The following is an 18,897-nucleotide window of genomic DNA, read 5'->3' as shown; positions in this document are numbered from 1 at the left end:
CAGACCTTTCAAATGCATTATCAAGGGTCCTGTCAATCTGAATCTTGAACATTTTTAGTGAGGAAGATGTTCTCATGATGGTGATTTTTCTTCTTATATATAGGTGCAATTTCTTCTGGAGCAACTTGTGCCCATTGTCTCTGTCACCAAGAATCCTAATGAAGAGGCTACCTGTCTTCTCCATGGCTAATGTTTAGATGGTCAAAGACTGTGTTTAAACCCCCACTGAGCCTTCTCTTATGTAGGCTGAATAAATGCAGTTTCTTCAAATGTTCTTCACGTTACTATCCATATCTGTAATTACCACATCTGAAACAACTGGAAAGGACAAAAGTGCAGAAATTACTGTAGTGTCTGTGCTGGTACAACCTCACCTCAAGTACTGTGTGCAGTTCTGGGCACCACAGTACACAAAGGATGTAAAACTGTTGGAGAGTGTCCAGAGGAGGGCTACAAAGGTGGTGAAGGGCCTAGAGGAGAAGACATATGAGGAGTGGCTGAGGGCACTGGGCCTGCTCAGCCTGGAAAAGAGGAGGCTGAGGGGGGACCTCGTTGCGGCCTACAGCTTCCTCGTGAGGGGGAGTGGAGAGGCAGGTGCCAATCTATTCTCTTCAGTCACCAGTGACAGGACCTGTGGGAATGGTGTAAAGCTGAGGCAGGGGAGACTTAGGCTAGATATGAAAAAGAGGTTCTTCACCAAGAGGGTGGTTGCACACTGGAACAGGCTCCCCAGGGACATAGTGATGGCACCAAGCCTGTTGGAGTTTAAGAACCGTTTGGACTTTGCACTTAGTCACATGGTCTGCAATTTTGGGTAGACCTGTGTGGTGCCAGGAGTTGGACTCCATGATCCTCATGGGTCCCTTCCAACTCAGGATATTCTATGATTCTATGGTTTGTGTTGATGCTATAGGTTTTTCTATATGTCACAAGGATTGGAATGCTTTATTGTTTTTTAACCCCGTCTTTCTGATGTATTTAGCTTTGTGTCAGAGGTGACAGGAGTTTATGCCAACAGCTGTCCAGAGTCAACATGTTCTATTGATGCATCAAGTCTTTTAATCCCTTTGTTGCTTTCATACATAAGCTCAGAACATCTGTGCACTAATTGCATTTTTTCAGACTACCTGAAAGAAACACCAAAAGCACCAAAAACTTACGTGTTTTTTACTTATAGCATCCACTTTGGAGAACTGGTTAGTAAAATTTAGCAGGGAAGTAAAAGATTAATTTAGAAAGGAAAAACATAGTTTGGGTTTTGCAAACCTTTCAGCCCAGATATGATAGGGATACGATATCCTATATCATTGAAGTCACTGTTGATGGTTTGTAATATACAGGATGTCTTCTGCCTCCTGTGAGCAACCTTACATGAAATAGAAGAAATATGCTTTTAAATGTGATCATTAGTAGAGATATTTATTTATGTGGTATAGATACATGGCGTTGTATTTAGACTTAAAGGTATAATAAAACTACTATTCAACAAGGAGAGAATGAAGTATGGGGACTGATGAACCTACTACAGTTTCAGCCATTAAGTTGTTTTTACCCTAATCATTCCTTATCATTGAAAGAAAAAGAACAACAAAACACCACCAAACTTCTTGTACTTAAGTATTAACATTTTATCCTTATCTTTTTTTATAAAACAGAAGTGCTTTTTTTTTTATTTGGTCTTGTGTAGTTTCACTTGAGTGGTTAAGCATTCAGTAACTGTTGCTGTCCTGGAAAAGGATGCATGTACTTAAAAGCACATGGGTCATGACACACCCATGTTGATAACTGCATATCTAAATAGGCAATGAGAGCCTCTGTACTTCTAAAAAGTGTTTCTTACTGGGTCTCTGAACTTGGTCTCTGCCTTAAGTCATCTGTATTACCAAGAAGAATAATCTGTTAGCGTGTAGCATAACTAAGTGATGCAATTCTGAGAGATGGCTTATCAAGGTTCAGGCAAGCTTCAAGCTGAGATGTGGCTTAGAGTGCAATTCTTCTTACGTAGAACAAGCTGTTATTTACCATGAAGGAGATGGAGGTTTTCCTGCCAGCAGCCCTAGTTCTTAGTGACAGTAGTACAGAAATGGGATCTAACTCTGACTCACTGCTAGTAAAACTCAGACTACGCTCAACAGACCTGTGTAACAGCTTCCATGTGGACCTACATATTTTTAATACTATTTTGTGTATATACACATGCATGCATATGAATATATACACCGGTTTATCACATACTGGGAGTGCGCAGGCTGATCTGATGCATTTCACTTCTACTGTCTTGTAAGATACTTACGCTCAACAGTGTCTTTACTGTGCTTGACAGTGTACTCAACAAGTACACTGCCCTCAACAGTATACTTACTTGCTAACTTAACCTATTTATTCTAATACGTAAGTGAATTAGAGATGCCTAATGCAGTTCTCATGAAAAGCAATACCAACTAGCAAGGTCACTGCCACAGTGTTCTCTTAATGATATTTATAGGTTATTTTGATGTTCTGAAGTATATAAAGCTTTTGTTTCACTGCAAGTTACTTTTTTTCTTTTTTTTTTTTTTTTAAAAAAAAAGGCAGAAAATATTTTATTGTTTGTACGCTATTCTGTGTATTTATTTGTTATTAATTTGACTATAAACAGGAGAAATTTGGAATCCACAAAATGTGTGGATTGTCAAACTCTGTTTCTGTTTAATAGGAGTATATGGGCTTCACAGAATGAGTCTGCACATTATCATCAAAACGTAGAACTCTGCGTCCACCTTCTGTTGTAAGGAGTCCATGATGAATTGGCTCTGAAACCAGTGGATTAGCATATTAGTTGTCAATCTCTCCTGCTGACGTTCCCATGTGAAGATACCTTATGTGAGTAAGAAGTTAGACAATTGTGTAAGCTACCACACTCTCATCAGAATTTAGATGAAGGCACAGCATTTTACCATAATGTGAATGATGAATTTTGGCTTAACCTACATTGATTTTTTAGGACTCTGCTGTCATTGAAGAGGAGCCCTATGCTATTATGTTAATATTTTCTGGGATAGTTTTTCTGCAATAGCAGTTGGCCACCAGTAAGTTGTGTTGACTTAGTTACATGAGTGCATATTTATGACTTTGAATTTATACAATGTAAATGCTCTAACAAATAAGCATTACGGTGTTTATTTTGAGGTAAAATGACCTATCACATAAAGATAGGTATTGACAGCATTTATATTAATAGAGTATGAAAGAATCCATGGCTCAATTCTTTTGTAACACATAGTTGACAAGACTTCTCTTGGCTTGAATAGTGACAAATGGCAACTTAACAGACGTTCCTACGCTGAAATAAATAGAGTGATCCTTTATGATTTCATGTCTGTACCCAGGCAGGAGGGCTAAATAAATCTTAAATGCATATCTGGTTCAGGAATAGGGATATATCAGTAAGTGTTGAAGTCTAGTAGATTTGTCTCAGATGCCCCAGCCAGAATAATTAGGCCAAGTACTCTCCGGAATTCTGATTTAGAGATTTTAGAACATAGTAATAAATGTTTAAAGCTATTTTTCCTTTTCTCTTCCAACCATAGATGGTATTGTTTTTCCTCCACCAAATTTTCTGTGGAAAGGTTTATCTTGTCTTCAGAATCAAAATGTTTTGTTTGGAGAGACAGCTTTAAGTGGACTTACATAGGAAGTCTGAAATGAGGCCCTTGCTGTATCTTATCTATAGCATTGTACATATAGTTCTGTCCTAACTAGTTTACAAATACAGTTAAGGCAAGATAGTTCATGAGTGTACATGTTGGCTCTGATTCAATCAACGCACTGTTTTTGCTGAGCAAAGAAGAGAAGAGATGTTTGGAATTTTTCCAACAGGATATCAACCACAAAATAAAAATTTCCTGGCATCATAGCCTAATTTAAGATTATATGCTATGGAAAGCTGTAAGTTCATATTGTTGTGGCAGATAGTTAATTTACACCATTCTTTCTCAGATGTTAGAAAGATAAAATGTTAACGCTTTGTAAGGTTAAACAGAATTCAGTACTCTCAAGTTCTGTCCTGGATTTCTCTGTTCATGAAATTTCACTGTAGATCAAGTTGTGGAATCTAGAATTACTCCTTAGAAATAATCCAAGATCTTGCATCTTGATGCCTATGCTACTAAAATAATACATGACTGAAGCTCAGCTTATTTTCATCCCCTTGTTTTTGTGGTACTTCTGGTTCTAAGAATTCACAGACCATTTCCAAATCCTGGCTGCGGCATCCTTCTAGTATGCAGAACCTTTGCTCCTCTCTTTCTGTCAGTCATAAATAGACTGCCACATTTAATCATACTGTGAAGGATTGCATCTCCTGTGAGCCTGTGCTGTTCAAAATTTTACTGTGTAGTTGCTCCATAAAACAACATGACTTTCCAATAATTGTCAGTAGATCCACACTGATATTTCAGGGATGAAAGTCTACAAGAAGTAAGTGGATCAAAAGAAATCAGGGAAGAAAACATGGTTGGTAAGAGGTCACTATTATTGTAGGCAGCACAGCATTCTTAGGAAGTAGTCCTATTAATGTAACATAATACAGCTTCACTGATGGAAGTTTTGTTACCGATTCTGGTGTGCAGCCAAAGTTTCATCTGAACCAAAAAACGTATCGGATTTGAATAATACCTTTGCCAGTGTAATGTTAAATTGTAAAAATAATTTCTTGACTTGCTGTCAGTAGTCCAGATGTCGTTTTCACTGTGAGATTTTTGTGAGTAATTATGGAAGATTCTGTCCTTTATTGTTGTGGTCAAAAGGTAAGTGTTCCAGCCTTCTGTCCTCTGGGCAACATGATGAACCTGGTTTCAACTCAGTAATGAAAAGGAAATCTGAGCACCCTGATCTAGTAAAGCTTATAAACACTTGATTAGCTTGTAATGTGCTAGAGAGATCATTGATAAAGCAGGGCTAAAGCTGTCATGCTTTCCTGGATTTGAAGCAAGAGGCTTAAGGCCTGTTCAGTTAGCATAGCCTCCATTTCATATATAAAGTTATGCCCATGTTTTTACACAAGTAATTCATTTTACAATGACCTATTAGACAGTCTTTTCTAACTGTAGTTAAGTACATAAAATTTTTCAAAAGAGGAGTTTTTCTTAGTATCTGGACTTAATTGTTTGCTTGGTCTAACTTAGTGAATCAAGCAGGGATTCTAAATAATTCAAAGGTGAATTTGCATTTATGGAAAATAGGCAGGATGGGTGATTCAAAAACTGAGATACTTGTAGCTCTTGATGTCAAAATCTACTGAACTATGTGGTGGTTATCTTTGCTGGTGGGTTTGATTATGTTAATGATATTGTTACAAAGAACTCAGACTTCGATTTCTTTTACTGAAGTCACAAGTGCAGTGGTTTCAATATTGCTAGCACTAAACATGGTAAGTGGTTAACACAGACAAGAATATTTTAATAGGTGCTTTTGCGCACAGGTTCAGTGGAAGGTGCATCTTTGCCTTTCATGTGTTACTTAAGCAATGCAGGGTTATGTGTTTTGGGATTAAGGCAACAAGTTGTAAATAAGTAAAGCAGCAATGTCAGAATGTTAAAAGATGCTAGAATGTTTTCTCCATCGCTTCAGTCTGACTCACCTTTGCACTTTTCTGTCTGTACTGCTGCTGAGCTGCTGTGCTCAGTACATTGCTGTACCTTAGCAAAGGCTCCCAACCTTCAGCACTCCCTTAAAAGAAAACAGGAAGGAGATCTTAGTGTGGCATCCCTTCCTGTAACTTTGTGGAAGTCAGTTGCAGAGTTTTGAGTGGGCTGGTAGAGAAGGTACTTGGTTTTGGACTTGACTGCGAGATTTGGACCCAACCTGTGGGTTATGTATGCAAGTTGGCAGGAGAACATTTCGGCTGAGCAGGGTTGGCTTTATTTTCATAGCTGTTCCTGCTTTGCTTGATGCTATTGACCTCTGCATGCAGTACTAATATTAGTATGGTACATTAACATGCTAAAAAAAAAAAAAAAAAAGAAAATAGAACTTCTATTATGCAGTGCCGCCTTGTATGGTTGTACAGATCTGAAATTTGTAAGTCTTAGTTAAGAAGCTGGTCAGGGAATGAAGAAACCTCTTCAGTTTCCTCTTTATGTTGCCACGTGCATCCATCTTTAAATAAGTTACTGAAAACTATGTAGCATGTTGATCAGTTCCCAGAAAGGAAGGAAGATGGCTGTGCTTCCTGAGTTCCAAGAGCCCTTCAAAGATAGCAACATAAATCCGTGCTTCAGCCTTCACTAAGAAAATTGTGTTCAAGTTACAGATTTTGGGTCCCAGGAAACTCCTGTGTCGTGGTCTTTTATTTCCGTTGTTCAGAAAGGATTTCTCTTTGCGTTAGGATGTCTGTTCCAGTTAAGCACAGCTCACAGCAGGTTGAGTTAGGCCATGACAAATGTGTAAAAGGACATGAAGTTCACAAGAACAGTTTCCGTACTAGATGTAACTGCAAGGGATGCAGGAAACAAAGATGGAAGATGGATAGCAACTGTGGCTACAGCTGTGAATGGGCAAAATATAGTGCCTATGTTGCGTTATTTGTTTCACATGTCATAGACATATACTTAGTGTCTAACTGCAACACAGGAATTACTCTGCTTGTCCAGCATTGTTTCTGTAACACCCTACATATGGTTTGTCAGGGTTATATCAAAATTATTCCAAGCCAAGTGTGAATGACAACAGTTTAGATAAGGTCATCAGTAGAATCTAAACAGTGGGATATGTATTAAACTGAGATGCCAAAGCTGCTGCATTGATCTAGGGTTGAACATGAAAGTATTTGGCTAGCACTTGTCTATAATGTTCCAGGCTATCACAGGTGACATAGACTGTACAAAACTTCCTAATTTTCTTGGGGGTACTTAACTTCAAATGGCTTTCCAAATCTTAGCATTATTTCTTGCTCTCCTCAGCCCTGAAAATGGTAGGGTAAGTCTGTTTAACAGTACTAACATGCTTGGTGTAGTGGAAGTGAGCAATATAACCCTGACAAATTTAGCAAGGGAAGAATTCTCATACTAGTTTAATTTCCTAGTAATGCAAAAGATACAGGAACCAGAGTCTGGAGAAAGTCTAGGATCCAGGTGCCTCTGATTCCCCTCCCCACCTTTCCTCTCCTTTCCCTGTTTTTCTTTAGGCTGAAGTTGTTATTGAACTATTAATCAAGGCCATGCTTAAACACTGACTACAATGTCTTGTTTCCGTATTGGTTAAGTTGAATGGCTTTGAAAATTGGTAAGGTTTTATGTGATCTCCTGAATGCAGTGGATGTGCTGGTAGTATTTCAAGAGATTCCAAAATAAACAAATCATTTGAAAAAATACCTTCCTACTTTTTTTGTGTTTTGTTATTTCAGGTGGCCTGGGTGTGTTGCTCATAGAATTGTTAGGGTTCTTCTAAGGCTGCTTCAGAGGTATAAGGTTTCAGGATCGAACCCTTTGGATGGGAGTAAGGTGACTAAACTTCAACATTATGCCTTTTAAAACTCTTGAAAAGTGGACTTATACCTTTAATTTTACCCATAAACCTCTGATACTTTTAAAGCATAATCTCATATAATGGTTATTTGATTTAGTCAGTTAAAATATTGATCTATTTCATGTCTAGTTCTATATATGAAAGATGATTTATTGTTAATTTACTTTCCTTACTAATACATTTACAGTACTTGATCTCCCTCAGGCCTTGCTGTCAAAATCTGTATTTTTCATTTTTAGTTTTTATAAGATAACTTACAAGTACTAATGATTCTAGAGCCACTGGCCTAGAAGATAAGATATAGGAGTTTCAAGTCTTTGATCCATGAACTTTCACTTATATATGCAAACCGAAATACTTCCAACAGAAGGAATTAAATGTCTTCAGGTAATCTATTCTCATTTGCTCCACTAGGTCACTCACCTGAATATATGGGAAAGAAAGGAACAGAAATCACTGATACTCATGGTAAGTGTTGACTATTGGAAAATGATGTGCTTTGATTCTTTTTTCAGAAGTTTTGTGAAAAATCTTTTAATTATCTTATATTCTGTTTATAGTAACTGACACAAATGGTTTTATGTTGCAAGTTTGATTTTGAGCGAACAATACTTTAGGCTTTTTACCTTGGTAAGGACAGTTTTAGTTTGGGTTTGGATACAGTTTGAATAATACCTTGGGGAGAGGGAAAGTGTAGTTCCTTAACTGATGCTAAAAGCCTAATTATTCTTACAATTCTGTTCTTTAGCATCTATGTTACAGTTAAGCTTTTGCTGCATACAGTTGTTTGGCAGAGTAGATATGCATGGATGGTGACTCATGGTTGTGCACTGCAAATTTTATTTCCCATTGTGATCAACCAAGAGGCTAGCTGGGAAGATAAATAGATTTACTTAGCATTTTGACTTTATTTGTAATACAGGTATTGCAGTAGTGTGCTACTTTTTCCTTTTAATTTTGTGTATATTCAGTGGTAAGTTATATCCAAGTCCTATATAAAGGATTTGCAGTCTAGACTTTCTAGACAAAATCACTGGTAAATAAAAGACATGCCTCACAAGTTGATGATATGATCTACAAAGCGTATCCAGGGGTTTGTTTTCCTCTTTCTTCTAATGCTATGAAGCATTTGTTCTGTTTTATCTTGGGACTTGTTTTAAGAGTAGAAACATGTATGAAATTATATTTTTATTTGCATACGGATTTCAAATGCACTTCTTCGGAGTCTTATTATATATAATATGTGTATTTTTATATCTATGAAAAACATTTGGCTAAGTTTTAGTGTCACTTCAGTTTCTTAACTCAAAAGGGAAGCAAAATGAATAATCATAAGCTTTTGAATCATGATCTCAAAAAATAATTCTTGTCTACCTCAGTATAGCTTGTGGAGTTCCAAAGAATACTCTGTAATTAACACTGAGACAGTATAGTGGGTAAAGAATGCTGTCTTGAGATGAAATCAAAGAACTTGATTTAAACCTCCTGAGTTATATATCTAACTGCCTCCGACTCTTTGTTAGATCTAGGACAAGCTAAGTAAGTTCTCTCGGCCAATGTTAGAGCATGTCTGAAAGCTAGTAGCTTTCATAAATAAGCACTTTTGATTGCCATGTAAAAACACACATGAAACAGGGCGTAGCAGGCTCAGTTACACTGAATAGCTGAGTGATAAGGGAGGACTGCCATTGTCTGGCTTTTTTTGTAATGGCTAGCATAGACAGTATTGCCTTTACTGCACTGATGATCCACTGCTATAAGAGACAGTGTCTCAAACACATGCAATTAACTATTATCTGGAACCAAGATCACTATGTTTTCCACCACTTTGTTTTAATTTTGTTTCTATCTTTGCTGCCACGTTGTTGTTCTTGATTATGAGTTTGAAAGGCATGCTCTGCCAGGCAGCTAAAAAAGCTAAAAAATATAAGAAAAGATTACTGTAGAGCATAAACCAAACACAAACAACGTTTGGAACTAACGTTGCATGCCAAAAAGTTCTTGCCAAAAAAAAAAAGAAGTTTTGGCAATAGAGGAAACAATAACCAATTGTAAATCCAATACTGCTCTCATACATGTACAGAGCAGTTGTTGCTTTGTAAACATTTTCCTCTCTTAGCAGTTAAAAAACAAGTTAACTTTTCTACACTCTTAAGTCCACCCCAAGTCCCCTTGGTAGTTTTTTAGGGGAAGAAAAAACAAAAACCACAAGGCAAAAAAGAAACAACCATTCAGCCAATCCCATATGAAAGCTTGACTCACTGCAGCCTGAGGCATAGTGCAGAATCCAGCTTTTTGGAAAGACAAGTTCTTCCAGTTGCTGGAGAAGGGAGTGGAGGGATGAGAGCCTGTGTCATGGATTTCAAATGCAACATGATTTGCAATGTGAAGAATTGGTTGCTGTATACTTTCAAGACTGGTTTTAAGTGTTTTTTTTTTTTTTTTTCTCTTAAGTGAACAACTTTTGATGTGCCCGAAAGAAGGTGAATTTTGAGAAGCTGCTGATCTGTTTAAATCAAAATCTTTCCTCAAATTTGTCTCAAATAATTTGAGGCAAAGGAAAAACAAAAGTCAAGTGCCTTGGGTTTCATCTCACCTAACTTTAGACACCTACCTTGTAAACTATTCCCACTATGTTCCTTTATATCAATGAGCATAATTTGGCATGCTCAGGGTGCAGTTACATATCTTTTAGAAAGACAACTTGCACGCTAGAATTTCTTGCTTTTTTCCATTGTATATACTGACTGTCTGTGATGACAATCTAGAGTGCAGGTCTCTGTTAGGTTGGGTTTGCCATATGCTATTTGTGTTCACAACTTCGGCAGCATTTGCTGTGTCTTGAAATAAACTGGATCTACCATTATTGTTACTATCACAACATTATTTTGAGACTTATATTGGATATTTTTTCATTGCAATCCTAGTTTGAATGATAATTTCACTTTCATTAAAAAATACCTCCAAGTACTATGAAAACAGAGGAATCTTAGTGCTGTGATTTGTAAGCTAATGCTCCATTAACTTACTGGGGATTGACTCGTGCTTTTTGCACTTCTTGGGTGCACAACCATGCTGGTCAATCCAAATTAAAGTTCTGTTTGCTTGGTTTCCAGTTCCTCCCAAATATCAGGTGAGAACAGTGGTTACAAAGATGAGGTAGTTAGCTGACGATATGCCTAGATACTCAGTATACCGTTTAGTAATGATATAGAAAATTGTGATGTGTGGAAAAAAAGCTAAGAGGTTCTATCAAGCCTGATTAACCTACATTTTTAACAAATTTTATTTGACAGAAGCAATAAAATATCCAGTATATAATGTCTTTATGATCACTGGGAATGTAATTCACAAGTTTGCCTCGCCACCCATTTCCTAGTGCTTTCCCGCAGCTGTGTGAACACTACATTTGAGTTGAAATGAAACCCTTAGAATTATAACCATGCTGCATTTAGTGAAATGATGAGAAATTTCTGTGAAACACTGATTTAGTACTCTGTGGCCAGATTGTGATACAAGATATATGCCAAAAATAATTTGATATCTAGCCATGACTGATGATGGAATCATAATCAGTTGTGAAAAAGGAACTCTTATAGATAACTTCCTCACAACATCACAAAAAGCAAAGTTTGCGTACCAAAAAATCTGAAAATACTAGGTCAAGCCTCAGCAATTAAAAGTCCTTGTCCTGTGTGCTAAAGGATACAGGTTCCCCCATTTTAGTAGGCCAACAACATCTGACCCAGCAAAAAGGATAGCCAGTAGGTAGTACAAGACCTATCTATTTCCATCGCAGCAGACCACTATGTAATATGTATGTGTAAAGACTGGGGGGTCTGATTTCAGGGAGTTGTGAGAAAAAGAAATTTCCGTTAAGTCTTTTCTGCCCTACTAACATAGCCAGTCTCAAATATAACAGGAATGGTAGTAGTGTGGTTGGAATATTTTTTTTTTCAAGTCCTTGAGGGAAAAAAATCTAAAAAAATCCTGTGATACTGCTGCTTTTTTCAAGATTTTTTTTTTCTCTGAGAGATACAGAGAGATTCAAATATAGATTCAGTGTCTATCCAGCATGTGCTATTTATTGATCATAAAAGTGGATAGGAATTTGCTTATATTTAATAATAATAATTATTATGTAAAGAGAACATGACCTAATGTCCAGTTTCAAGGGACCTGAAAGTTTCTCATCGTTATCAACTCTTGCAAATTGTAGTGAACCTGTTGCAATATATTGATTTTTAAACCCCTGCTTTTGATTATGGTTGTTAAAAATTGGTTGTATACGTGGTTGTATGAAGATTTTAACTTAAATTTGAAAGAGTACATTTCTTTTTTCTTGAATATGGTTCATGTGTAATCTTGCAACTAAGAGACTGAAATGAAAATACATTATCCATCATTAAAATGACCGCTGCAACACCACCATTGAACAGTTCACCTTGGCAGGATAGGTCTCTCAGTATTACATCTTTTTTAAGTACTTCTCCACACATGGTTCCTGGCAGAATGTCAGGGGTTCTGTTCTCTGAACTGATTTGCTTGCTCCTCATTTTAAGAGCCCCAAGAAGCAGTTCTGATGTATTTGAGGCTGATGAACGTAGATTGTTTGAACTGTATTTGGTAGTCCCATAAGGCAAATAATTAGATGAATCTCTTCATTGATTGAGGAACAAAGTTATGGCAGGTTTTGCTATACCTATTGATGATAATCCAGTCGAGGAAAACTTGTGTTTCCTTTGAAAAGAAAGGAGGCTTTGTGTCTTGTGTGATGTGCTTAATCACAATTTCTGAATTTTAAGTAAACGTGGTCTTGTAGTGATAAATATTCCAGGTATTGGTTTAATGTTTAGAACTTAATGCCAGACTTGCACTATCAGCAAAAACACTAAACATTATTACTCTGAGTTTAAAAGACTTTAAGTGTCAGCCAGAAACAGAGATCAAGGGATTTGTCAAAGCCGTTTTAGGGAAAGTGGGAAAAGTCAGTTTCAAAAATACCAGCTGAGATAGGCCTTTCCTAGTGGAACTGGAGATTTTCCATTCGTTATTGAGAGTGGAATTCGGAATTTGAATGTACTTGGGTGTCAGAGATCTTACATGGGTGTAAGATGGAGTATCTTTGCACTCATGTTTTCTTTTCCTTGGAAATGCAGGAAGTGTAAGGCGTACTGTGAAAAAATCATGTAGTAATCAAACTCCCATAGCAATGAGCCCATGCACTTCTTATATCTATTAAGTTAAAAAATTGCTGTTTTATTTATATAATGCAAAGTTGTTTTACTTGCAATATATTCTTCACTCATTAGAAGTTTTGGTACTCTCTAAGCTTCCACATATGGTTTGATTCTTAGTAAACCACGAATTTGTCAGAGCTGCGTTTGTTCGCACAAAAATGTTGCTATACATTTTAGAATCTTTTCTGGATTTTAGTAACTAGAGTGTAATTTCTATATTGCCTGCTCTGTAGTAAGAATATGACTGCACAATATGACTTATAACTGATTATGCTTTTTAAGAAGGAATGGTTACTTTTTGAATCTGAAAGCAGTTCTGTCAAACCGAACAATCCTCATATCCATGAGAGGTTTGCAACATTTGTCCAGTTTTTAAGCCACATGAAAATCAATATTACTGTTCCCATGAGCTTTAGTTTTTTCTATGGAATCTTTCAGCTTGATTTAAATAATAAAAAGATTGCAAACAAATAATTCAAAGAAAGTATGATTTAATCAGTGCAGTAGGCAAATGGCAAGGAGTTCATCTCTAAAGCAATTTTCAATATATTCTGTTTAGATGGAAGTGTTGATAGAAATGAGTGGGACTTTTCTTTCATCTCGTTGAATTCTAGGTCCTAATGAATCTCTAGATTCTCTTCCGTTGTTGGAAGCTTATCCTCAATTGCTTTGAAGAACAAATATTTCATCATCAGGACGCAGCACATTGCATGCCTTGCAGGCATTCTCTTATGTAGTTGACTTCTTAACCCCCTAATCATTTTCTTTATCTCTAACTTCTCCTCCTCTGAGTTAGTCGTGGTATCACAAGTAGGTTACAGGAAGGTGAGGGGATACAAAGACTTAACTTCTAGACCAATATAAGGGAGGGGGACAGCAATAATGTACAGTTGAACATGAGATACAAACTAGTTTGTTGTGGTCTTAACTACCTGCATAACTAATACAGTCATGGATTTCATTTTCATTTATTCAGAAAGGTTGTTTGCTTCTCAGAGATGTTACATACAAGGTTTTGTGTCAGTTTATGTGCTTTCAACAAAGCCTTTTCCAAATTTCTTCAGATTAAGGAAGCAGTTCAACATTGCATGAGTTTCCTTTCATTGCTTGCATAAATCTCAATCTGAGTATTTTAGTGTCATACTAAAAACAGACGAAGAGGTGTTATTTGATTGTAAGATGCTTGATTATCGCAAAATGTTTCTTAATATGCTATAGAAAGAGTAAACTTATGGAAAGCAAGTGTTTCACATTGCCGTTCTTTATAATGCTGAATATTTGTGACTGGCTAAAGTATTTACAAAACAGCGAGTCTTTTCATTTTTAAGAGGTTCCAAAAATTAAAAACAGCTGAGGGTAGTTCAATATCTGGCAGGGGAGCTGGCTGGATCTGCCAAAGAGTATTTCACATATAGGGTATACATGTGAAATATACAAACTTGTTATTGTGTGTATTAGATCTATGTGATGAAGATAAAATACCAAATTCCATGTCTAAATTTTTACATTTGCTATCAGATTACAGATATTCTGGCTCCAGCTTGTCAAACCTCAACGATGTAAACACAGGCTTTATATGTTCATCCTGTTTTTAAAGATGTAAATCCTCATCTCACAATGGCATCGCTTGGAAGGATGCTCACTGGCTCTCGGAAGCTTTTGAAAATATTCTCAGTTTGTTGTTGTTGTTGTTTTTGTTGTTCATGGGACACTGATATAGTCAAAATCATTATGAAGTGTCACTATTGCTTGTTGCCCTCTAGCACTCGTGAAAGTATCAGATGAATTGAGAAAAAAGCTTGCAAGCTACCCTGCTTTCTGTGACTGAAGAAAGACAGATGTATCAGACAGGAAACTAAGATTATTTTTAAAAGAGGGCACAGTACTTAAAAGGTCTGAGATACTTCACTGAAATCAGAAATCAAAACTTTTCAAATCTTGCGTAGATAATGTTTCAAAGTTCTGCAGTAAGACCTCTGCTTGTGCTACTTTGAATGAAGCTATAAATTAAGACCTAATGTTAAGAATTAAAATTTTTATGAATTAAGTAGGGTTTCTGTACGTTGTTATGTTTTGTACCTCATTAGGATTCAAATAGGAGCAAATGATACAACACAAGGGAGCTACCTAATTTCTGAGGATTAGGATGTTAGTATCTGCTCAGTTTCCTCTTCCTGTTTGTACAAGTGTTTGAGAATAGCTCAGTGGTTTGGCGTGATGGGAGAGGAGGCAGATGAAGGGATGTTTTTGTGAAGATCAGGATCATCCTTCATGTCATAGGACTGGGCAGATGTCAGAGCTGAAGGATTTCTGTCTTGATCATATTAAATATTTGGACTTTTCATCATAATTACTGACTTTAGAAGAAAGACATTGCAGCCATTAACTGTTCCTTTTTTTTTTTTTTTCCCCTGCAAAGTCATGTCTCTATTTGGGGTGTTACCCTGAAGGTGTTATGAATGCTGTCAGCAGATGATACAGTACAAGATCACGGTGGAACAATATGTTGGTACTATCTGTCCTTGTCCAGAGTCAGCCTCCTCAAGCCCTAGGCCTTCTTGTCAGAGCCCCGATTAGCTCTGGGTATTCATCTTCTCTTATAGGCTGTAACCAACAGAGAAGAAAGAAATAATTGTTCTTGTCTGAAGATACCAAAACCCTAAAAAAGGGCCTAAGTATCCCTGTTAATGATTAGAAGCATCCAATTTACTGAGTTCCATGGATTTTAAATAAGGTTTAAAAAGTTCGTTTTAATGGAGGTTTAACTCTAAGGTGATCTTGTTCTTTGACGACTATAGGAAGTGGCCATTTATACTTTTTACCCCGTCTCTAGCAGTTCAGTTTGTAAGGTCTCGGTGCTTGTCTCTGGCCAGACGAAAGGTTGGTTTCTGTCCAGCAATACTTCAGTCCAGCAGGACTTCACCTGAAGGAAGTAGTACAGCTAAGTATGATCCTGTGCCAAAATCAACTGTTGTAACAGTTCATCCTTTGGCCATGCTACCCTATCTGTTTGAGTATGATGAATGATTCTATTTCTATTCTTTAGTTCTTCGTGCATTAAGAAACATTTTACTGCTCATTTTTCCCTCTGTGGTCTGGCTGCTACATCTCACCAGTTCAGATAACTGAGCTTCTCATTTTCATTCAGCTGCCTATGAAATAGAGCATGGCAATTTGCACAGTTTGACTGTCCTTTACATATTGACTCTCCCGCCTCTGCCAGGATTTTTGTTAGCTTCTGTTGCAAGAGATCTGTAGGCATGGTTTTGCAGATATTTGTGTACTCAAGACCTAGAAGGAAGGGTAGTTAAAACTATCCTATAGGGTTCTTGAGCACTCTTCTCTTTATTTGTTTGAAAGTTTGTTAATGAAGAAAAAATATGCATAAAAAGAAAGTCTTGTCTGTGTTCCTGTGAGCAGAAGCAGGATTTTCAACTAGAGTGGGATCAGGATTTCGTTGTATGTGTGTAACATAAGGGCTGTGGGTAGCACCAGTGGTGGTTGTCCACAGCATGGTTTACCTTTCTGACTGGATGGCTGTCTGGAAGGCCATGAATGCTACAAGTTTTTCCAGCAGGGAAGAAAGCATGGCTGTGGACTGAGGAGCCTCTATACTAATCCTGTTCATCTACAGAGAAAGTAGGATAAACTTTTTCCCTGAAAACAGGATATAACAATAATTAGAAAAAGTTTCCTTGCTTTCAGCTGGAAGCCTCATTTAGCTAGCACCAGACCCTGCAACTTTTTCAAAGTTTTTTCCCTTTTATTTACACTGCCAAGGCTTCAGCAACAGTCTAGATGTAGTCATTGATGCATTTGTCCTTTTTCTCTTCACTTTTTATTTTCCTGCTGTCAAAGTTGCACATCTTCTGTTTAAAAACATTACCCAGGAAACATTTGTTTGTTCCTGAGCAAGCCTGTATATGCTTTCTTTGTGTGTCAGTGACGTGTCTGTGGTTTGGTTTTGAGTTTCTGGCTGTCTTGCACATTGAAGCTGGATAGAGGGTAGATTTCCCACTCATAGTTTGTAGGGATATTTAACTCATAATAATACCATTTACTCAACATCTTGACTGATTATATGTGTAAACTGGATAGGAGCGGCCATTATTCTGACACTGTCATAGTTTTGTTGTTTGAAGTTAGTGTTCACTGAAGTGTCATTGGTTCTTTATCTTAGCCAAGGTTACTGTTCCTTGTCAGAAAGTATCCTGATGGCGCTACGGTCTGAACACTTTAGATACATACAAAGGGCTCAGTTATCAGCAGCAACGCAATCTGCATTTTAGATGACTGGGATCAAACACACACAGGTTCTGTGGGACTGATCCAAGTGTAATTGATAGATGTATCACTGGAGTTAAGGGCTGGTTGCATGTCTGAACAGGCTGGTAACATCCTCATAAGAAAATTGTTGTTGCAGTTGTGTGCCTGTAAACTTAGATTTGAAGTTTTAGAAATGCTAGATTCAGGCCCACTGAATAACCCTGTATTTAGAGCAGAAAATGTGGTAGAGCACCTGCCTTTTTTGAGGTGGAAACATGATAGAAAAAGAGGGAATGTCTGCAGTTATTGAAACTGCCTGCTGAACTGTTTTTGACCATATAAGCTAATAAAGTTCAACTGTGACCTTGTTTAAGCTTATTCCAAAAGTGAAGTCATTTCTGGCATCTAAAGCAAGTCCTTGAAGCTTTAAAATCATGGCTCTATAAACTGTGTTCCTCTGCATTACAAATAAACTATTAGTATGCACCATTTAAGACGTGAATATGGGCTGTTTTGCTTCAACCCATATGCACAGTTCAGAAGGTCAGGCATTACCACAGTATCTCTCCTGTTATTTTAGGGCTCTCATGTGTTATGGTTGGCCCTGATCACATGGCATTTGGTTTCAGTTATTTTTCCATGGGTTTGGCTTTTAAGAATAGACACATTTCAAGAAAAATCCAACAAGTTGTAAAGTTCACAAAGACTGGGGACTGTGATCACTTTTAGACTTCAGCAGCTGAAAGAAGATAAGCATCTTATTTTAAGGACTGTGACTTTTTAACCTAAATAGAGCGAGTCTAAGTTATGGGTAATGCAGAAAGCAAAATTTGTTGAGGGTTACGGGATGGGGAGAGGCAAAAAGAAAATAGAAGCAGTTAGTATTGTAATAGCTGTGAATTTCTTTCTAATTCACACCGATTATTGCTAATTTCTCTGAATTTAGAGGCAAATGGATGCAAAAGTGGAGGTACAGTGCTCTTTGTTGCAGTTGAATAATTAGTTTGATAAATAATGCAAGGAGGCAAAAAGGGATTCCCTTCTGGTCAAAATGTTGACCCTTTGATCTCCAGCTGTGGCTCATCATTTAAACTGGTGTTTTTCTTGTTGCTGCGGTTTTTACTGTAAGATGTTGTTTTTAACCTCTGTGTAAAGACCCATACAGCAAATGTGGGCACCCTTTGTTTAAAGAGTGCCTGGGGGGTAGAGTCAAAATTCCAAGGGCTACGTTTCAAAATGTACATGGCTGTTGAAATGATCAAATTCTAGTAGTATTAAAAGGAGTGTGTCTCTCCTCTGTTGTCTCAATACTGAAAACTTGCCTCAGGACTTACAGACTTACCATCTAAATGATGCGGTAAGATTTTCAAAACCAGGAGCTGCTTAATACTTTAGAAAATGTTTCCTCAGATTCATTCCTAAGAATGCTTCTGAATGTTGAATGAAATAAATCAATGCCAGCATGAAAGAAGTGCCTTTTGCGTATCTGTGGATTGGTAGAGACTAGCTGCTTGTGTAGAAATGCTAGAAGGCAAGGGAGACCTGAAGGAATGTGTATTTAGGTCTTTTCAATCATAAAGAAGAGTATTATATACACGTAAATCCAGAGAACGTATAACTTTATAAGGAACTTGTGGATGTGGAATTCTAAAAGACTAGTGAATGTGGCAGGGTTTATTTAATCTTTTCAGGTTCTGCAAACAATCCGCTGTCAATGGAAATGTGAGGCGGTAGCCCTAACAGGAGATCAATAAAATGCCAGAAAACCTTGATAGGAGCTACAGATTAAGGCGATACTTCTCAGCCCTGCTATCTTGGACACATTTACCCTTTTACTTATATCATTGGAGAGAGAATAAACCACGAATGCATTTGTAAATCATAT

At 37.2% G+C, this 18,897-nt stretch overlaps 1 protein-coding gene across 7 annotated transcripts in view; it reads left to right on the top strand.

Moving 5' to 3' along the window:
- CCDC34 (coiled-coil domain containing 34) overlaps positions 1 to 18,897 on the top strand; it is a 111,106-nt gene that overhangs the window by 21,878 nt on the left and 70,331 nt on the right. For 6 of the 7 annotated variants that reach the window (XM_072039166.1, XM_072039167.1, XM_072039168.1 and 3 more), the window contains exons 7-9: positions 2,696 to 2,862; positions 7,385 to 7,481; positions 7,921 to 7,974. In XM_072039166.1, coding sequence (XP_071895267.1) covers positions 2,696 to 2,745 — 50 coding nt within the window. In that variant the 3' untranslated portion in view covers positions 2,746 to 2,862; positions 7,385 to 7,481; positions 7,921 to 7,974. The remainder of the gene's footprint in view (positions 1 to 2,695; positions 2,863 to 7,384; positions 7,482 to 7,920; positions 7,975 to 18,897) is intronic. The other variant, XM_072039165.1, reaches the window with a different exon arrangement.

Source organism: Anas platyrhynchos, chromosome 5 (genome assembly GCF_047663525.1).
Source record: "Anas platyrhynchos isolate ZD024472 breed Pekin duck chromosome 5, IASCAAS_PekinDuck_T2T, whole genome shotgun sequence".
NCBI classification, from domain to species: domain Eukaryota; kingdom Metazoa; phylum Chordata; class Aves; order Anseriformes; family Anatidae; genus Anas; species Anas platyrhynchos.
The sequence above is the reverse complement of the archived record's forward strand: the minus strand, read 5'-3'. Positions and strand labels throughout refer to the sequence as shown.